This window comes from Salmo salar, chromosome 03 (assembly GCF_965601325.2).
Source record: "Salmo salar chromosome 03, fSalSal1, whole genome shotgun sequence".
NCBI lineage: Eukaryota > Metazoa > Chordata > Actinopteri > Salmoniformes > Salmonidae > Salmo > Salmo salar.
Window position 1 is genome coordinate 6,442,840 of NC_138293.1, and position 20,804 is coordinate 6,463,643.

At 42.9% G+C, this 20,804-nt stretch overlaps 1 protein-coding gene across 1 annotated transcript in view; it reads left to right on the forward strand.

Moving 5' to 3' along the window:
• LOC106596915 (netrin-G1) overlaps positions 1-20,804 on the forward strand; it is a 221,065-nt gene that overhangs the window by 80,316 nt on the left and 119,945 nt on the right. The window contains exon 3 of the mRNA XM_045714452.2: positions 7,340-7,983. Within this exon, the coding sequence (XP_045570408.2) occupies positions 7,340-7,983 (644 nt within the window). The remainder of the gene's footprint in view (positions 1-7,339; positions 7,984-20,804) is intronic.

Genomic DNA, 20,804 nt, shown 5'->3' on the forward strand with positions numbered 1-20,804 from the left:
TAGAATTTAACAGCTCTTTTCTGGATTTTGATAATTAGCGGGTATCGGCCTAATTCTGCTCTGCATGCATTATTTGGTGTTCTACATTAAACACGGAGGATATTTTTGCAGAATTCTGCATGCAGAGTCTCAATTTGGTGTTTGTTCCATTTTGTGATTTCTTGGTTGGTGAGTGGACCCCAGACCTCACAACCATAAAGGGCAATGGGTTCTATAACTGATTCAATTATTTTTATCCAGATTCTAATTGGTATGTTGAATTTTATGTTCCTTTTGATGGCATAGAATGCCCTTCTTGCCTTTTCTCTCAGATCGTTCACAGCTTTAGGTTTAGGTATGTATAGTTTTTTGTGTGCTCTAGGGCAAAGGTGTCTAGATGGAATTTGTATTTGTGGTCCTGGCGACTGGACCTTTTTTGGAACACCATTATTTTGGTCTTACTAAGATTTACTGTCAGGGCCCAGGTCTGGCAGAATCTGTGCAGAATATCTAGTTGCTGCTGTAGGCCCTCCTTGGTTGGTGACAGAAGCACCAGATCATCAGCAAACAGTAGACATTTGACTTCAGAGTCTATTAGGGTGAGGCCGGGTGCTGCAGACTTTTCTAGTGCTCGTACCAATTCGTTATATATATATATGTTGAAGAGGGTGGGGCTTAAACTGCATTCCTGCCTCACCCCACGGCCCTTTGGGAAGAAATGTGTGTGTTTTTTCCCAATTTGAACCTCACACTTGTTGTTTGTTTACATGGATTTTATAATGTGGTATGTTTTTCCCCCAACACCACTTGCCATCAATTTGTATAGCAGACCATCATGCCAAATTGAGTCGAAGGCTTTTATGAAATCAATAAAGTATGAGAAGACTTTGCCTTTGTTTTGGTTTGCTTGTTTGTCAATTAGGGTGTGTAGGGTGAATATGTGGTCTGTCAAATGGTAATTAGGTAAAAAGCTAATTTGACATTTGCTCAATACATTGTTTTCACTGAGGAAATGTACGAGTCTGCTGTTAATGATAACGCAGAGAATTATCCAAAGGTTGCTGTTGACGCATATCCACGGTAGTTATTGGGGTCAAATTTGTCTCCACCTTTGATGATTGGGGTGATCAGTCCTTGGTTCCAAGTCTTGGGGAAGATGCCAGAGCCAATGATGATGTCAAAGAGTTTAAGTGTAGCCAATTAGAATTTGTTGTCTGTATATTTTATCATTTCATTTAGGGACCATCAACACCAAGAGCCTTTTTGGGTTGGAGGGTTGGTATTTTGTCCTGTAGTTCTGTTGTCCTGTAGGCTTTAATAGATGATTCTAAGAATGGTATTTGATATTATATATGTTTTCGCTTTTTGTTCTTTGTTAAAGGGCCAAAAAGATTGGAGAAGTGGTTTACCCATACATCTCCATTTTGTATAGATAACTCTTCCTGTTGTTGTTTGTTTAGTATTTTCCAATTTTCCCAGAAGTGGTTAGAGTCTATGGATTCTTCAATTACATTCAGCTGATTGCTGACGTGCTGTTCCTTTTTTTTCCCATAGTGTATTTCTGTATTGTTTTAGTGATTCACAATAGTTCAGGTTTTCTGGGTCTCTATGTTTTTAATTGGATAGGTTTCTCAATTTCTTTCTTAGGTTTTTGCATTCTTCATCAAACCATTTGTTGTTGTTGTTAATTTTCTTATGTTTTCTGATCGAATTTCTTTGATTCGATAGGGAACATGAGACGTCAAATGTGACCGACCGGCTCGATTCAGTCTTATGTAGCAAAATTTTAAATTGTGTTTTTTACATTGCGTAAAAGTAGAGACTGAGCGCTAGAAAATGTTATATGATACACTACATTTGAGGAACAATGGCAGAGTAATTCTGCTTTGAAAGTTGATAAACGTGTAACCAAAGATGTCAAGACTAAAGGCTGGTTTATACTATGGGTGTGTTTGTAAATTTAATCTGGAGTGCCAGAGTGCGCTCTGGATATTCGTAAACGCAGAACGTTGTCAGATTGTCCGCTCGTAAATTCAGAGCGTTTCTCTCTCAGAGCGTTCAGAATGCACACTGGACGCTCTGGCCGAGGAGTTGGGTTGATCCTAGCGTTCTGACCTAACAACAGCAGTCAAGCACCTAAGCTAACTGGCTAACGTTGGCTAGCTTGCTAGCTACTTCCAGACACAAATTAGAAAACAGCTCACTCTGACCATTTTAATCGCCCTAGCAGAGCTGGTTAGGAAGTGTTTATATTATTGAGAGCATTGGTGACTGAAACTGTGCTGCTGGCAACAATTTAATTCATTTATTTTTGTCAACGTTTACTAACACCGGCCATATTCAAGGGTGTTGAGCGTTCGTACATTTGTCAGTTATTCTGCGCTCTGGCATACTCAGACACGAGAGTGCTCTGAAATCGGAGTAGATAGCCAGAGCGAAATTACCAGCCACTGCTATTGACAGTTGTAGCAGTGACAACATTCTATTGAAATGGTTACTTGAAAAGTGGATTATTTTGTTTAGACATGTAGCTAGCTAGCTAAACAATGAACCAAAATCCCAACTCATAACGTTACTACCCCGCATGAATCTGCATGTAGCTAACCAACCAGGTAAAATGTTAGCTTGCTATCACAAGGCTTTATTAACTAACAATGAAAATGCCTCTGAGATACGAATAATACTACTACACAGATCATACACGTAACGTTAGCTAGCTAGCCAGCCAGCCAGCTAACGTTATCGAGCTAGCTAACAATACACTTTAAATTGAAATTAAAACTACTTTCTGACAAAATTAGAAACGTTTAATATCTGAAAATGTATTTAGCTTGATCATCTTACCCGTATACCGTATACATGAATGGACTCTTCTCCTTCTCTGTCACTGACGTCATGGTTGCCCTTAGTTTTGAAGAGGTAATCCAGAGACTGATGTTTTATACAAAAGCCTTCTGTGTGTTCTCTTTTCGACTCTGTCCGCATATTTGAAATCAAACGCCAGAATTTTCTCCATCTCCTTAGTTATCATAATCTAATTTCACTGATTTAAAAACTCAGTCCTCCAGAAAGTGGAGAGCAACACTTACGTAGTTTTAGTATGTAGTTCTACTAAAGCAGCGTTAGAAAGGATTACCTGCACAGACCAGTTCATGTTATAGACAGAAGCGTATGACTGACCAATCCAAACTCATGGGTAAACCAACCAGGCCCGTAGCTAAACCAACCAGGCTCGTAATTTAACAATTTGATTCATATTTATAGATGGCATACAAGTTTGTTATTAAAGCACATGAAAGTTCACACGTTTCAAAAGGTATTTCTGCTTTAACAAAATGTTATTTTTTAAAGTTTACGTTTGAACTTTCTCCTGTGAAGTAGTGACGTGCGACATAAGCCTAGTTTCCTGATCAAGTCCCAAATATACTGTTTAGGTTTGCTACTGCCATGTTTACACCTTCACTATTACAGTGAAATGTTTTGTTCACAAAGTTGTCTAAAAGGGATTTTGTTGTTGCCTAATTGTTTTTGATAGGTTTCAACACTACTTCCTTCAATCCACAGAATTTCTTAATATTATTCAGTTCCTTTGGCTTTGATGCCTCATGATTAGAATATTGATATGTTCAAGTAGACTGTGATTTTGCTGTGATCTGATAGGGGTGTCAGTGGGCTGACTGTGAATGTTCAGAGAGACTCTGGGTTGAGGTCAGTGATAAAGTAGTCTACAGTGCTACTGCCAAGAGATTAGCTATATATATATATATATATATATATATATATATATATATATATATATATATATATATATATATATATATATATATATATATATATATATATATCTCTGAACCAACAACTACCTACCTATTACTGTCCCTGAACCAAGATCTACCTACCAACATCTACCTACCAACAACTACCTACCTATTACTGTCCCTGAACCAACAACTACCTACCTATTACTACCTACCTATTACTGTCCCTGAACCAACAACTACCTACATATTACTGTCCCTGAACCAACAACTACCTACCTATTACTACCAACCTATTACTGTCCCTGAACCAACAACTACCTACCTATTACTACCTACCTATTACTGTCCCTGAACCAACACACCTACCCTACCACCTATTACTGTCCCTGAACCAACAACTACCTACCTATTACTACCAACCTATTACTGTCCCTGCCAACCACCACCAACTACCTACCTATTACTGTCCCTGAACCAACAACTACCTACCTATTACTGTCCCTGAACCAACAACTACCTACCTATTACTACCTACCTATTACTGTCCCTGAACCAACAACTACCTACCTATTACTACCTACCTATTACTGTCCCTGAACCAACAACTACCTACCAACAACTACCTACCTATTACTGTCCCTGAACCAACAACTACCTACCTATTACTGTCCCTGAACCAACAACTACCTACCTATTACTGTCCCTGAACCAACAACTACCTACCTATTACTACCTACCTATTATTGTCCCTGAACCAGCAACTACCTACCTATTACTACCTACCTATTATTGTCCCTGAACCAGCAACTACCTACCTATTACTACCTACCTATTACTGTCCCTGAACCAACAACTACCTACCTATTACTACCAACCTATTACTGTCCCTGAACCAACAACTACCTACCAACAATTACCTACCTATTACTGTTGGTAGCCTAGTGGTTAGTGCGTTGGGCCAGTATCCAAAAGGGTGCTGCATCAAATCCCTGAGCTGACAAGTTAAAAATCTGTTGTTCTTTCTCTGAACAAGGCCATTATCCCACTGTTCCCTGGAAGGCCGTCATTGTAAATAAAAATGTGTTCTTAACTGACTTGCCTAGTTAAAAAATGTAAAATACTGTTCCTGAACCACCAACAACTACCTACAGTGTACAATATTACATCCATTCTTTCCCCATAACCTCCTTGTCTCTCTCTCCCTCCATCTCCCTACTCTCTGTCACATTCTCTCTCTCCTCTGACTGTCTCTGCCCCCCTGGTTCAACATAATTTGTTTTCTATTATCTCTCTCTTTCCTCTCCTGCCACCAGTCCCTTCCTTCCATCTCTCCCTCATGTCTCAATATACTGTAACTCTCTCTAGTAAGAATAAGAGATACTCTGAATGATTGGCTATGAAAAGCCAACTGACATTTACTCCTGAGGTGCTGACCTGTTGCACCCTTGACAACCACTGTGATTATTATTATTTTACCCTGCTGTTCATCTATGAACATTTGAACATCTTGGCCATGCTCTGTTATAATCTCCACCTGGCACAGCCAGAAGAGGACTGGCCACCCCTCATAGCCTGGTTCCTCTCTAGGTTTCATCCTAGGTTCTGGCATTTCTAGGGAGTTTTTCCTAGCCACCATGCTTCTACACCTGCATTGCTTGCTGTTTGGGGTATTAGGCTGGGGGTTTCTGTGTAACAGCACTTTGTGACATCAGCTTATGTAAGAAGGGCTATATAAATACATTTGATTTGATTTGATTTGATTTCAGAATGGTATCACCCAACACCTATTAGGTGGTAGTCATGGAAACACAACCACTTACCTCAGTCAGCAAACCTTGCAGACCCAGGGCTCCTCAGACATGTTCAGCCTTATCAGGTAGTATCCTTATCAGGTAGTATCCTTATCAGGTAGTATCCTTATCCTTATCTAACATCTGTAGGAGCAGAGGCCTGGTGACATGTTTCTGATGAAACACCAGCGAAGTCTGGCGATATAAATGACTAACTGCCTGGCTAGATAGGATCCAATATACGTAGTAGAATCTTGCCTCTCTTCTCGCAAAGTAATCAAATGTACACAAGTCCAAACGTAACCGTTTGAAATACAGGATGCCGAGTCATACATTGTGAATGAATAGGCAGTCAGACCTGTGTTGGTGCTCGATGAGTTCAATATTAGTGCAGCGTTATCAGTATTCTGTGATGCAGTGAACATGCCTCTTGTTAAACATGAAGAATGGTTTGAAATGTGTTGGATTTATCATAACTTCATAATCATACTGCCACAAGAAGAATGACAAATACTGTTTACGTTTTTTTTTTAAATAGCCAGCATTAGCATTTTGAAATTATGACAGGCTTTACTAGACATTTATAGCTGATCAAAATCTCATCTGCAGCTGGCCTCAATGTTGTATAGAGTGGAGGTGAGATGAATGTCAATATGAGTGTGTTTAAAACACTCTTTCATGCCCCCCCCACACACACACACACACACACACACACACACACACACACACACACACACACACACTACACACACACACACACACACACACACACACAGGTAGCCACACACACACACACATGCACACAGAGAGAGTCGTGTTAGGGCTCGGTTGAGCAGGCAGAAATATGTATATTTCTCAGCAGTGTGTTTCATAAGAGAAAGTCATTGAGGATTCCTCTCCCATCTACACTAGAGGAACAGCAGGAATATAAATCGCACAGGCAATTTGGGTGGTAGAGTCGACTAGAGACCTACCAGACTGGTGGATAGAATACAGGACAGTATATTACTAAGTAAAGGACAGTGGTGGATAGAATACAGGACAGTATATTACTAAGTAAAGGACAGTGGTGGATAGAATACAGGACAGTATATTACTAAGTAAAGGACAGTGGTGGATAGAATACAGGACAGTATATTACTAAGTAAAGGACAGTGGTGGATAGAATACAGGACAGTATATTACTAAGTAAAGGACAGTGGTGGATAGAATACAGGACAGTATATTACTAAGTAGAGGACAGGGGTGGATAGAATACAGGACAGTATATTACTAAGTAGAGGACAGTGGTGGATAGAATACAGGACAGTATATTACTAAGTAAAGGACAGTGGTGGATAGAATACAGGACAGTATATTACTAAGTAAAGGACAGTGGTGGATAGAATACAGGACAGTATATTACTAAGTAAAGGACAGTGGTGGATAGAATACAGGACAGTATATTACTAAGTAGAGGACAGGGGTGGATAGAATACAGGACAGTATATTACTAAGTAAAGGACAGGGGTGGATAGAATACAGGACAGTATATTACTAAGTAAAGGACAGTGGTGGATTGAATACAGGACATTATTTTACTGCGTATGTAGCAGGGTTGAAATATGGTGTAGTTCCACTTCTCCACCAGCAGTAGGTGACATCACTAGTGTGCAGATGGTTGATGATTAAAGTGTGTGTGTGAATGAGTCCCTAAATGTGTCCCTGTCAGTCCAGAATAGATTGCAGATATGTTGATACCGGATAATGTCAATGTCTAAGGTTTCAACCTGTGTTCTCTACCTCTATCCCCCCCCCCCCCCCTCACAGGAAAACCCGTACATGTGCAACAACGAGTGTGACGCCTCCACAGATGAATTAGCTCATCCTTCGGAGCTCATGTTCGATTTCGAGGGTCGTAACCCAACAACCTTCTGGCAGTCCAGTTCCTGGAAGAAGTACCCCAAACCCTTGGAGGTCAACATCACGCTGTCCTGGAACAAGACCATCGAGTTGACCGATGACATTGTCATCACCTTTGAGTCCGGCCGCCCTGAGCAGATGCTTCTGGAGAAATCGCTAGACTACGGTAAAACCTGGATCCCTTACCAGTTTTACGCTACCGACTGCCTCGACGCATTTACCATGGACCCCAAGACGGTCAACGAGCTGACACAGCGAACCCTCCTCGACATTATCTGCACCGAGGACTACTCCCGTGGCTACGTGTGGAAGTACGATAAAACAGTCCGCTTTGAGATCAAGGACCGGTTTGCGCTGTTCGCCGGGCTGCAGCTGTACAACATGGCGTCGCTGTACGGTCAACTGGACACCACCAGGAACCTCCGGGACTTCTTCACTGTGACGGACCTGAGGATACGGCTGCTGAAACCGGCCACTGGGTCCACCATGGTAGATGAAAACAACTTGTCCAGATACTTCTACGCCATCTCTGACATCAAGGTGCAAGGAAGGTGAGAGAGTTGCTTTTATCTTTATTTAGTCTTGATATCCCTTTACACAGGTGTGTTATATCTCTCTAGCATGCTAGCAGATACCTATAGACTACCAGTCATTGTGCTAACGCTAGTTAGCATTGGCTCGCGAAACTACCTCTAACTTCCTTCATACTGGACACAGAGACATAAGAATGGTATCCACAAGTTCATCTGACTCTGGGGAAGTAGATAAAGGACCTCATTGTCAACATCCTGAAGTATCCCTTTAAGACTCATCAACACTTGTCAACATCCTGAAGTATCCCTTTAAGACTCATCAACACTTGTCAACATCCTGAAGTATCCCTTTAAGACTCATCAACACTTGTCAACATCCTGAAGTATCCCTTTAAGACTCATCAACACTTGTCAACATCCTGAAGTATCCCTTTAAGACTCATCAACACTTGTCAACATCCTGAAGTATCCCTTTAATATTCAAATGAAAATCAAAGATGATCTATTATATTATCATAAGGTGAATCCACCAATTTGTAAGTCGCTCTGGATAAGAGCGTCTGCTAAATGACTTAAATGTAAATGTAAATGTAATATTGATAAGATGGTCGAGTGACCACCCTGACAATAGACATTTCCTCAAAGATGGGAGGCATACGGGAGATGGCGAGATCAGGTGGGACCATTCTAAACAATGAGAGGCCAGATACGTGTGAGCAACTCTGATATAAAGTAGTATTTTCAAAGTTGACGAAAATGCCATGTGTGTCCACTTATATCAGTGCATTTGTAACAACCTAACCATTATGACACTTCTATTCCATCAAATAAGCCTCACATAGCAAATTAGCAATAAAAAAAAAACTTACAAAAAAACATTTTTGTTGACCAAATTCGACACTCTCTCATTGACCTCCGTTCAAAAAATTCCTCACTTTTATTTTCGTGGACAGATTTTGGGCAGAGTAAAACCCCTTAACGCTTCGCCTCGTCCTTTCTGTTAAAATCATATTAGTTTTGATTCATTTTGTATGAGCTGAATGCTCTGTCGCATTCTAATAAGAGATAGGACAGTGCCTGGACACACGGCTATGACCCCTGTAATTAACAGGTGTACGTCCCAAATTATACCATATTCACTACGTAGTGCGCTATGTAGGGAATAGAGTGCCATTTAGGATTAAGCCCAGGCTTAAATTTGACATCCATCTTTAAATTTACATTTGACATCCACCCCCCAGCAAGCCTTAACGTCTGATAAAATATTTGGATCATTGTTTCATCAGGAGATTCCCAATGGTTTAGAGAGATGATAAAACATAACAGATATATTATTTTATAGCCCCATAGATGCATAATGAACCACCTGTGGATCATAAACACACTCCACAGCTGTTCACTGAATGAGAGTGGTGTGTGTGTGTGTGTGTGTGTGTGTGTGTGTGTGTGTGTGTGTGTGTGTGTGTGTGTGTGTGTGTGTGTGTGTGTGTGTGTGTGTGTGTGTGTGTGTGTGTGTGTGTGTGTGTGTGTGTGTGTGTGTGTGTGTGTGTGTGTGTGCATGGGTGTGTGTGTGTATGTATAGTTGGTTTATATGAGGATAACTAGGCTCAGTAATGACTCGTCTGATTGGGCCTGGGTGAGTTGGAACAGTTTGTTTCCAAATTAGAATTCCGTCAGTCGGCTTGGAATGGGAGATTAGAACAATTAGAATGTTAGGTAATTGGGAGGAGACGAATCTGGTCATTACGAGTGTTGTCTGCTTAGTAAATAGTTACCACTGGGGACGTAAATCCTCTCAGAGAACCTATAGGAGATAACAGTACTACATTCCTCCTCTCTACTTCAACATTCCTCCTCTCTACTTCAACATTCCTCCTCTCTACTTCAACATTACTCCTCTCTACTTCAACATTCCTCCTCTCTACTTCAACATTACTCCTCTCTACTTCAACATTCCTCCTCTCTACTTCAACATTATGTCTCTCTACTTCAACATTACTGGAGCATTCATCCTGTCTACTTCAACATTACTAGAGCAGACAGAACAAAAATAAGGTATTATAGGGTGTTGTACTGTTGCCTGTGGGTTTTTAGATCTACACTGAGGGGACTGACACATCACTGAGGGGACTGAAGCTTCACTGAGGGGACTGACGCATCACTGAGGGGACTGACACTTTACTGAGGGGACTGACGCTTCACTGAGGGGACTGACGCTTCACTGAGGGGACTGACACGTCACTGAGGGGACTGACACTTCACTGAGGTGACTGACACTTCACTGAGGGGACTGACGCATCACTGAGGGGACTGACGCATCACTGAGGGGACTGACACATCACTGAGGGGACTGACACTTTACTGAGGGGACTGAAGCTTCACTGAGGGGACTGACGCATCACTGAGGGGACTGACGCATCACTGAGGGGACTGACGCATCACTGAGGGGACTGACGCTTCACTGAGGGGACTGACGCTTCACTGAGGGGACTGACGCTTCACTGAGGGGACTGACGCTTCACTGAGGGGACTGACGCATCACTGAGGGGACTGACACTTCACTGAGGGGACTGACGCATCACTGAGGGGGCTGACGCATCACTGAGGGGACTAACACATCACTGAGGGGACTGACACTTCACTGGGGGGACTGACGCATCACTGAGGGGACTGACGCATCACTGAGGGGACTGACACTTTACTGAGGGGACTGACACTTTACTGAGGGGACTGACACTTTACTGAGGGGACTGAAGCTTCACTGAGGGGACTGACGCATCACTGAGGGGACTGACGCATCACTGAGGGGACTGACACATCACTGAGGGGACTGACGCATCACTGAGGGGACTGAAGCATCACTGGGGGACTGACCATCACTGAGGGACTGACACATCACTGAGGGGACTGACACTTTACTGAGGGGACTGAAGCTTCACTGAGGGGACTGACGCATCACTGAGGGGACTGACGCATCACTGAGGGGACTGACGCATCACTGAGGGGACTGACGCTTCACTGAGGGGACTGACGCTTCACTGAGGGGACTGACGCTTCACTGAGGGGACTGACGCTTCACTGCGGGGACTGACACATCACTGAGGGGACTGACACATCACTGAGGGGACTGACGCATCACTGAGGGGACTGACACATCACTGAGGGGACTGACGCATCACTGAGGGGACTGACGCATCACTGAGGGGACTGACGCTTCACTGAGGGGACTGACACATCACTGAGGGGACTGACGCTTCACTGAGGGGACTGACACATCACTGAGGGGACTGACACATCACTGAGGGGACTGACACTTTACTGAGGGGACTGAAGCTTCACTGAGGGGACTGACGCATCACTGAGGGGACTGACGCATCACTAAGGGGACTGACGCATCACTGAGGGGACTGACGCATCACTGAGGGGACTGACGCATCACTGAGGGGACTGACGCTTCACTGAGGGGACTGACGCTTCACTGAGGGGACTGACGCTTCACTGAGGGGACTGACGCATCACTGAGGGGACTGACACAGCACTGAGGGGACTAACACTTTACTGAGGGAACTGAAGCTTCACTGAGGGGACTGACGCATCACTGAGGGGACTGACACATCACTGAGGGGACTGATGCTTCACTGAGGGGATTGAAGCTTCACTGAGGGGACTGACGCATCACTGAGGGGACTGACGCATCACTGAGGGGACTGACGCATCACTGAGGGGACTGACGCATCACTGAGGGGACTGACGCATCACTGAGGGGACTGACACATCACTGAGGGGACTGATGCTTCACTGAGGGGACTGAAGCTTCACTGAGGGGACTGACACATCACTGAGGGGACTGACACATCACTGAGGGGACTGACGCTTCACTGAGGGGACTGACACATCACTGAGGGGACTGACACTTCACTGAGGGGACTGACACATCACTGAGGGGACTGACGCATCACTGAGGGGACTGTCGCTTCACTGAGGGGACCGACACTTCACTGAGGGGACAGAAATATTTTTATTTTACCTTTATTTTACCAGGTAAGTTGACTGAGAACACATTCTCATTTACAGCAACGACCTGGGGAATAGTTACAGGGGAGAGGAGGGGGAGAGGAATGAGCCAATTAGAAACTGGGGATGACTAGGTGACCGTGATGGTATGAGGGACAGATTGGGAATTTAGCCAGGACACCGGGGTTAACACCCCTACTCTTACGATAAGTGCCATGGGATCTTTAGTGACCACAGAGTGTCAGGACACCCGTTTTACATCCCATCTGAAAGACAGAACCCTACACAGGGCAATGTCCCCAATCACTGTCCTGGGGCATTGGGATATTTTTTTAGACCAGAGTAAAGAGTGCCTCCTACCGACTAGGACCAACCCTGCTTAGCTTCAGTGGCAAGCTAGCAGTGGGATGCAGGGTGGTATGCTGCTGGCTGAGTGGACAGACACGTCACTGTTGGGACAGATGCGTCATTCGAGGAGACAGACACGTCATTCGAGGGGACATACACGTCACTCGAGAGGACAGACACGTCACTCGAGGGGACAGACACGTCACTCGAGAGGACAGACACATCACTGTCCTCTCGAGTGTTGCTGTAACTCCACAGGGCTAGGCTGTTGGGTCGCTGTAACTCCACAGGGCTGTTGGGTCGCTGTAACTCCACAGGGCTGTTGGGTCGCTGTAACTCCACAGGGCTAGGCTGTTGGGTCGCTGTAACTCCACAGGGCTGTTGGGTCACTGTAACTCCACAGGCCTGTTGGGTCGCTGTAACTCCACAGGGCTGTTGAGTCGCTGTAACTCCACAGGGCTGTTGGGTCGCTGTAACTCCACAGGGCTAGGCTGTTGGGTCGCTGTAACTCCACAGGGCTGTTGGGTCGCTGTAACTCCACAGGCCTGTTGGGTTGCTGTAACTCCACAGGGCTGTTGGGTCGCTGTAACTCCACAGGGCTAGGCTGTTGGGTCGCTGTAACTCCACAGGGCTAGGCTGTTGGGTCGCTGTAACTCCACAGGGCTAGGCTGTTGGGTCACTGTAACTCCACAGGGCTAGGCTGTTGGGACGCTGTAACTCCACAGGGCTAGGCTGTTGGGTCACTGTAACTCCACAGGGCTGTTGGGTCGATGTAACTCCACATTCATTGACTTTGCTTGTCAAAAGAAGAGTGTGTAGTTTTCCATCTACAAGGTTGCATACCTTATTTAACTGTTAATGTGTTTCAAGGCAGAGAGATGTTCTACATCGTAAGTTCCTTCCTGAAGAGTTTTTTGTCGAAAACAGAACAGTACACCACAAGGTGGATGATATAAAATCTACATTTATATTTCCGTAATTTCTGTCATCTGTTAGCTTAGTTCATGTCCTTAGAATCTCTGATAAGCCCATGTGATCCTAACATGCAAGCATCCCCTTCTAAGACACTCAAAGTCATAAATTATCCAGTCATATTGATATTCAGAAACTCATACATTATCCAGTCATATTTACACCAGTTTGGTAAACCTACACTGCTGGGTTTTTACATTGCAGACTCTACTACCCTGCCTCCTAGCCCCATCTCCAGCAGATAGTTCATTCTGCCTCTCATTAGATAGCTCAGTTGAGGTGCGATGGGAGGAAAAAAAAATATATTTTTCACAATTTCCCCATCCTAGCCATTGGGTATCAAATTCAATTTTTCACAAGAAGTTGAGAGAGAGAGAGAGAGAGAGAGAGAGAGAGAGAGAGAGAGAGAGAGAGAGAGAGAGAGAGATAGAGAGAGAGAGAGAGAGCTCTACCAACCTTCTCCAGGTCTCTGCTACATACTGACAGGAGAAAAAGTTATCACAGAACTCAGAATGTCTATCCTGTTCTGAGAACGTCTACAACACTATCTACCAAAAGAAGAAAGTTTCTACCCTTAGATTAGCTTGTTTGCTGTTTAAGTGGATATCACAATAACTGAAGTATTTGGATGCATGTGTACTGCTACTGAAATGCTGATAGCTCTCAACTCAATGATCATAACAACAATACTCATTAACTTACTGAAAGAAAATACCAAATATTTGCTGTGACAGTAGGTATGCTAAGGATATAGGGTCACGAGAACATGTTAACTTTTTTGGATAGCCTAATGTTGTAATCAATTTAGATGTTGAAAGCTCTCGACTCAAAAACATACTGTAAGACCAGAAAAGTCTGTGTCCCAAATACACTACTTTTGACCCTAGCCCACAATAGGTACTCTCAGAATAAGAATAGGGGACAAAGGAGTGAAGTTTGGAGGAATTTAAGCTGTTAATTAAAGTATTTCAGAGGTGAACCCTGTTTGCTTCCGCTCGTCTTGTTCCCAGAATTCCTGGCATGATATGACAGGGTCCATATGGTTCTTGCCTCTAAACGATTATAAACTTTGAATAATTCATAAAAGCATTTACCAACCAGTCAAAGGTGGAAGCTGGAATCTATCTGTGAAAAGCAACATGTTTTGTTAGTTTGAGAAGACAGACACAAAGTCAGTATTTGTTCAATGTAATAATACAAGTTGTGTATTTGTATATGGCCAATGCTCATCATGGAGCGATGGGCCTAAGTAAGTAGGTTTGTAAGTATTTGTACGTGTGAAATACAGGCTAGTGGATTTGAGAACTACAGATGTATGACCAGGAAAATAATCCTGCAGCAACAGGATGTGAATTATTGTAATGTGGTTTGTGTGTAGCTGGTGTAGAGGAGTCAGGCGCAGGACAGCAGATATGAGTAAATAAACGTATTTTACTCAAAAATGTCAAAGACAATACAAAATAAGCGAGCCCACATAAACGGACCGTATTACATAAAAACAATCACTCACAAACAAACATGGGGGAACAGAGGGTTAAATAATTGGGGGAATTGAAACCAGGTGTTTAAGACAAAGACAAAACAAATGGAAAATGAAAAGTGGATCGGCGATGGCTAAAAGGCCGGTGACGTCGACCGCCGAACGCCGCCCAAACAAGGAGAGGGACCGACTTCGGCGGAAGTCGTGACAATTATTGCGTGGATTACAACTAATGGACAATTTTATAAGGGTTGATACATTTAAAAATAGACATTTCAAAGAGGAAATTATAAACTTCAGAAGCTTTTTTACACCTCAAATACACGACAAGTTTTACATTTCCTGCATTGTGTCACACCCTGTTCTGTTTCACCTGTTTTTGTGCTTGTCTCCACCCCCCTCCAGGTGTCGCCCAACTTCCCCCATTATCCCCAGTGTATTTATACCTGTGTTTTTTTTTACCATTCTGCCTGCCCTGAGACTGCCTGCCGTTCTGTACCTTTTGGACTCTGATCTGGATTACTGACCTCTGCCTGCCCTTGACCTGTCATTTTGCCCCCCCCCCCCCTGTTCTAGTAATAGACGTTTGTTTCTTCAACACTGTCTGTATCTGGGTCTTCTCGAGAAACATGATAGGCTGATCATATGAAGATCCTACATCTGTAATCAGCTGTATTTGCACCAACAGTACTGATAGTCAAAGTATTGCATTACATAGTAGAGATGTCATGCTTCACCAATATGCATCGGTCACTGGTTTCAATGTTTAAGACTGCATGTGTCCACAGACCCCAAACTGATCCAAATGTAGCAGTCGCATCAGTCAAATGTATTCAAATTTTACGAATCACAGGTTCATCAATTATTATAAAAAAAATTCAAAAAAATACAGCTCATCTTTTGTGACAACTGCTTCCTCTCCTTTAGTGTCAAACTAAGCATCTAATTGTGTCATTGATCAACAAGAAATTTTTCCTAACAACCCCAAGCAATATCATTAGCCTAGTCAAACTTTGCACAGCTCCATAGGCTGACCAACGAGAGGCAGGACTATTCCTGTTTACATGTTTAGTCATTTAGCAGATGCTCTTATCCAGAGCGACTCACAGTAGTGAACACATACATTTCACACATTTTTTCTCCGTACTGGTCCCCTGTGGGAATCGAACCCACAACCCTGGTGTTGCAAACACCATGCTCTACCAACTGAGCTACACGGGACTATGTTCTCACCTTCAGCATTCCAAGAGTGTGCGAAGCTGTCATCAAGGCAAACGGTGGCTACCATGAAGAATCTAAAATATAACATATATATTCGATTTGTTTAACACTTTTCTGGTTACTACATGATTCCATATGTTTTATTTCGTAGTTTTGATGTCTTCCCTATTATTCTACCATGTAGGAACATTGTAAAAATAAAGGTACTTGAATGAGTAGGTGTGTCCAAACTTTTGACTGGTACTGTACTTCAAGTACATCCTCAGGGTGATGTTTCACTTCTATTCTCTCCATAATCAAACACCCTCAGGGAGATGTTTCACTTCTATTCTCTCCATAATCAAACACCCTCAGGGAGATGTTTCACTTCTATTGTCTCCATAATCAAACACCCTCAGGGAGATGTTTCACTTCTATTCTCTCCATAATCAAACACCCTCAGGGAGAGGTTTCACTTCTATTCTCTCCATAATCAAACACCCTCAGGGAGATGTTTCACTTCTATTGTCTCCATAATCAAACACCCTCAGGGAGCTGTTAAATTCTTTTTTTTTTGCATAATCAATTTAGACGTCTGGATGAATTATTTAAACTCTGGTCCTTACCCAGTTCTTCAGAGTTTCTGCTGTTTTCAATCTATAACCTTTTAAAAGTAGACTACTGTGAATGTAAAGTCAACAGTAAAATCGGGCGGCAGGTAGCCTAGTGGTTAGTGTGTTGGCCTAGTAACCGAAAGGTTGCAAGATTGAATCCATGAGCTGACAAGGTAAAAATCTGTCGTTCTGCCCCTGAACAAGACAGTTAACCCACTGTTCCCTGGTAGGCTGTCATTGTAAAATAAGAATTTGTTCTTAATTGACTTGCCTAGTTAAATAAGGTTAAAAAATATTATAAATAATGAAAATATTAATCTGATTCTGTTTCTACTGCAGTATATGGTCAGAGAAGTGAACCAAACACTCTTGGTAATGTTTGCTGTTGTAAAAACTAATTTCTCAATCTCTTTGGGTTACAGACATCTCCTTCTCTCCTCCGGATGAGTCACTACTCAAATGCTCCCTCTCTCTCTCTACCCGCCTATGTCTGTCGGTCTCTCTCTAACTCCCCTGCTCCCCCTCTCTCTCTCTACCCCCTATGCCTGTCTGTCTGTCTCTCTCTAACTCCCTCTCTCTCCTACCTAAAGTACCTGTCTCATACTTCATAGGATACATTAAAACCTCTTCGATGTAATCTCCCCTGTTTAGGGGAACTGGGTGGTTCTGGTGCTGGTTCTGACAGACATCAGGTTACTTTATAAATGTAATCCGTGTTGTTGTGACGTGACCATCATTAATGTGATGACTGATATTCATTGAATAATTACCGACTACGTTTAATTATTACTCAATTAAAATAATCATGTAACAATTAACTCATTAGGAATTTGGGGCACCACGGGAAAAGTTTGTTTAATGAGTTACTATCTCCTGAATTAACTTCGTAAATCTGCATGAAGTGATGAATCAGCGATACACAAATTGGCTTAAATATTTATTTACTAACTAACTAAATAATCAAACAACAACACACACACACACAGACACACAGTATAGGTTATTGATTACTAAAATAATGCAATGAAAACTAACAAAAACATGACCAAATTAACTGCAAAGCACACTGGGCATTATAATTGGCCTTGTTTCAGAGCGGAGCTCATTAGAGCAGGGTCAGACTTTAATGGTCAGACTTTAAACTTAGGGAACAAAAGCATGAAGTCGACAGGACGAAAGTTTAAACGTTGAAAATCATATTGGTCCTCATTCTGGCTTGGCCCTGCTGCTCCACAGCAGTCAATTGGAGTGCTGCCCCAGCCTCATTAAGGGAACAGTGCTCAGCTGGAGTTTGTTCCTCTAGCTCTGCTGCTCCACAGTATTTATCAATATTTTTACATACACATTTATATTTCTCTCTAGATGTAACACACAAACTCATGTGAAAACAGTTGTCTATTTGCAACACTTGGCCCCCCTACCACACACACAAACAAACACACCACACACATACACACATTTACTGCCCTTCAAATCTACCTCTGTCTGAACACTCGGTCGTTTATCTTCTACCAGATGCGTTGTCACGTGTGGTTGTGTTTTCTGCCGATCATCCACCAGTACACGCACACATTGACACACAAACTTTGAAACTTCAAACACACACACACGCACACACGCACACACACACACACACGCGCGCCAGTCTCTGATGTTTAATTAGTACTCATTAGGGACTTTTGCTTTTCACCTAAATAATTAATGAGAGATGGAGGGAAAACGCATCAACATAAACTCTCCCTGGAGGGCAGGAGATAAACAGAAATATCAACACACTCTTTATGATACCACAGAGGCAGCTGTACTGTGTGATTGACCAAGGCTTCGTCCCAAGTAGCAACCTATTCGCTTTATAGTGCACTACTTATGACCCGAGACCTATTGCCCCTAGTAGAACATTGCATGATATACTGTAGGGAATAAGGTGCCATGTAGGACATACCCCCCCCAAACGCAGTATTTACCTGAGCTGTTATATACCGAATGCAGTATTTACTTGAGCTGTTCTGTACCGAATGCAGTATTTACGTATGATATTTTCCCATTTGGGTAAATTTGACCGGAGCTGTACTGTTACAAAATGCCTTATCTGTAAGTGTTATTTTTCCCATTGGAGAAAGGATAGAGAGAGGCCTTTTGGTACTAGAGAGCTTTTGGTACCAGGCATTTCTTGTAAAAGTATTACCATTCATTTTATTGTTAGTCTCTTTTCTCTCTTGTAATGTTAAATGTAATGAATTGCCCATCAAACTAGATAATTTCTCAAACTCATGAATCTTGAAAAATGTTCCCTCCATCACCCTTCTGCCACCACGAGTCCCCTCCACCGCCCTTCTGCCACCACGAGTCCCCTCCATCACCTTTCTGCCACCACCTTTCTGCCACCATAACTAGCTGATTCATCTAGTCTTCATTAGAGATGAGCAGCTGATATAGCTAACTAGCTAATTCCTCTAGTCTACATTAGAGATGAGCAGCTGATATAGCTAACTAGCTAATTCATCTAGTCTTCATTAGAGATGAGCAGCTGATATAGCTAACTAGCTAATTCCTCTAGTCTACATTAGAGATGAGCAGCTGATATAGCTAACTAGCTAATTCATCTAGTCTTCATTAGAGATGAGCAGCTGATATAGCCCACCCCAGAAGTGGTTCTTGCATCTCCCTTTAATCTTTGGTTCTAGCTTGCTTAGCCTGCAATGTGTGATGAGTCAGTGTGTTTTGTCAGTTAATGAAGGCCTATGTTGAAGCAAATAAAGAAGCAGTAGAAAAAGTATGAAGGGAATTAAGGTAAATTGGATTTATTTATTGGGAAGCGGGGGGGGGGGGGAACTCAGCTGTACAGAGTACCTTATCTGTATGCTGGTTGGCATTTCCCCATTGGAGTGAGAATAGAATGTGAGTGAAATGTGGGTTAGTTTATCTGCATGGACCAAAATATATAAATTGTTATTCCAAATGTGTTATTCCTCTTTCCAACACCCACCCCCTGCTTTCCATATTTATATCTCTCCCAGTCTGATCCCTCCTTCTCTGCAACTTTCACTGTAAGGGGCCCTCGTTGATGGAGGCAAAGGGGGACATTACCATACCATAACCCCTACATCGTTGATACAAATCACAACCATGACTCGCAGTGACGCCGGTTGGGCCTGAACTGTCCGCCTGCCACGCAAATTCTAATTTCATTTTACCGGAAAATTTTGAGCAAGGGGAATTAACTACTGATGCAACCCTAATACACACACACACACACACACACACACACACACACACACACACACACACACACACACACACACACACACACACACACACACACACACACACACACACACACACACACACACACACACACACACTAATATTTCTCTGGCAATTTGGGGAAGGAGGAAGCTCTGTCGGGGTCGACTTGATATTTGCGAGGAAGTGAGACAAAAATTATTTGCCCAGAGATATATTACATTTGTGTGTGTGTGTGTGTGTGTGTGTGTGTGTGTGTGTGTGTGTGTGTGTGTGTGTCAGAGATGTATTGCATTAGTAAAACCCTTGCCGAATGAATGACAAAATTGGTCCGCCACTCGGAGAATGAGAAACGATGTCTAATCGAACTCTTCAATTTCACGGTGACACAACACAACATAATGAGGTGACTAGTGGCTGTGCTCCTCATAACAAGTTTCGCTGCCATCGGAGACATACAAACAGTCTATGGCAGTCTAAGGCAGTTTGATTTGCTTATTTTACAATAACCTCTCAAGAACATGGTAAATGTGTTGTTAGGAGCAATCAGCAACAACCAAGATCCTTACACCGTAGAGAAACCAAGATCCTTACACCACAGAGAAACCAAGATCCTTACACCGCAGAGAAACCAAGATCCTTACACCACAGAGAAACCAAGATCCTTACACCACAGAGCAACCAAGATCCTTACACCACAGAGAAACCAAGATCCTTACACCACAGAGAAACCAAGATCCTTACACCGCAGAGAAACCAAGCTCCTTACACCACAGAGAAACCAAGATCCTTACACCACAGAGAAACCAAGATCCTTACACCGCAGAGAAACCAAGATCCTTACACCACAGAGAAACCAAGATCCTTACACCACAGAGCAACCAAGATCCTTACACCACAGAGAAATCAAGATCCTTACACCACTGAGAAACCAAGATCCTTACACCACAGAGAAACTAAAAGTGACC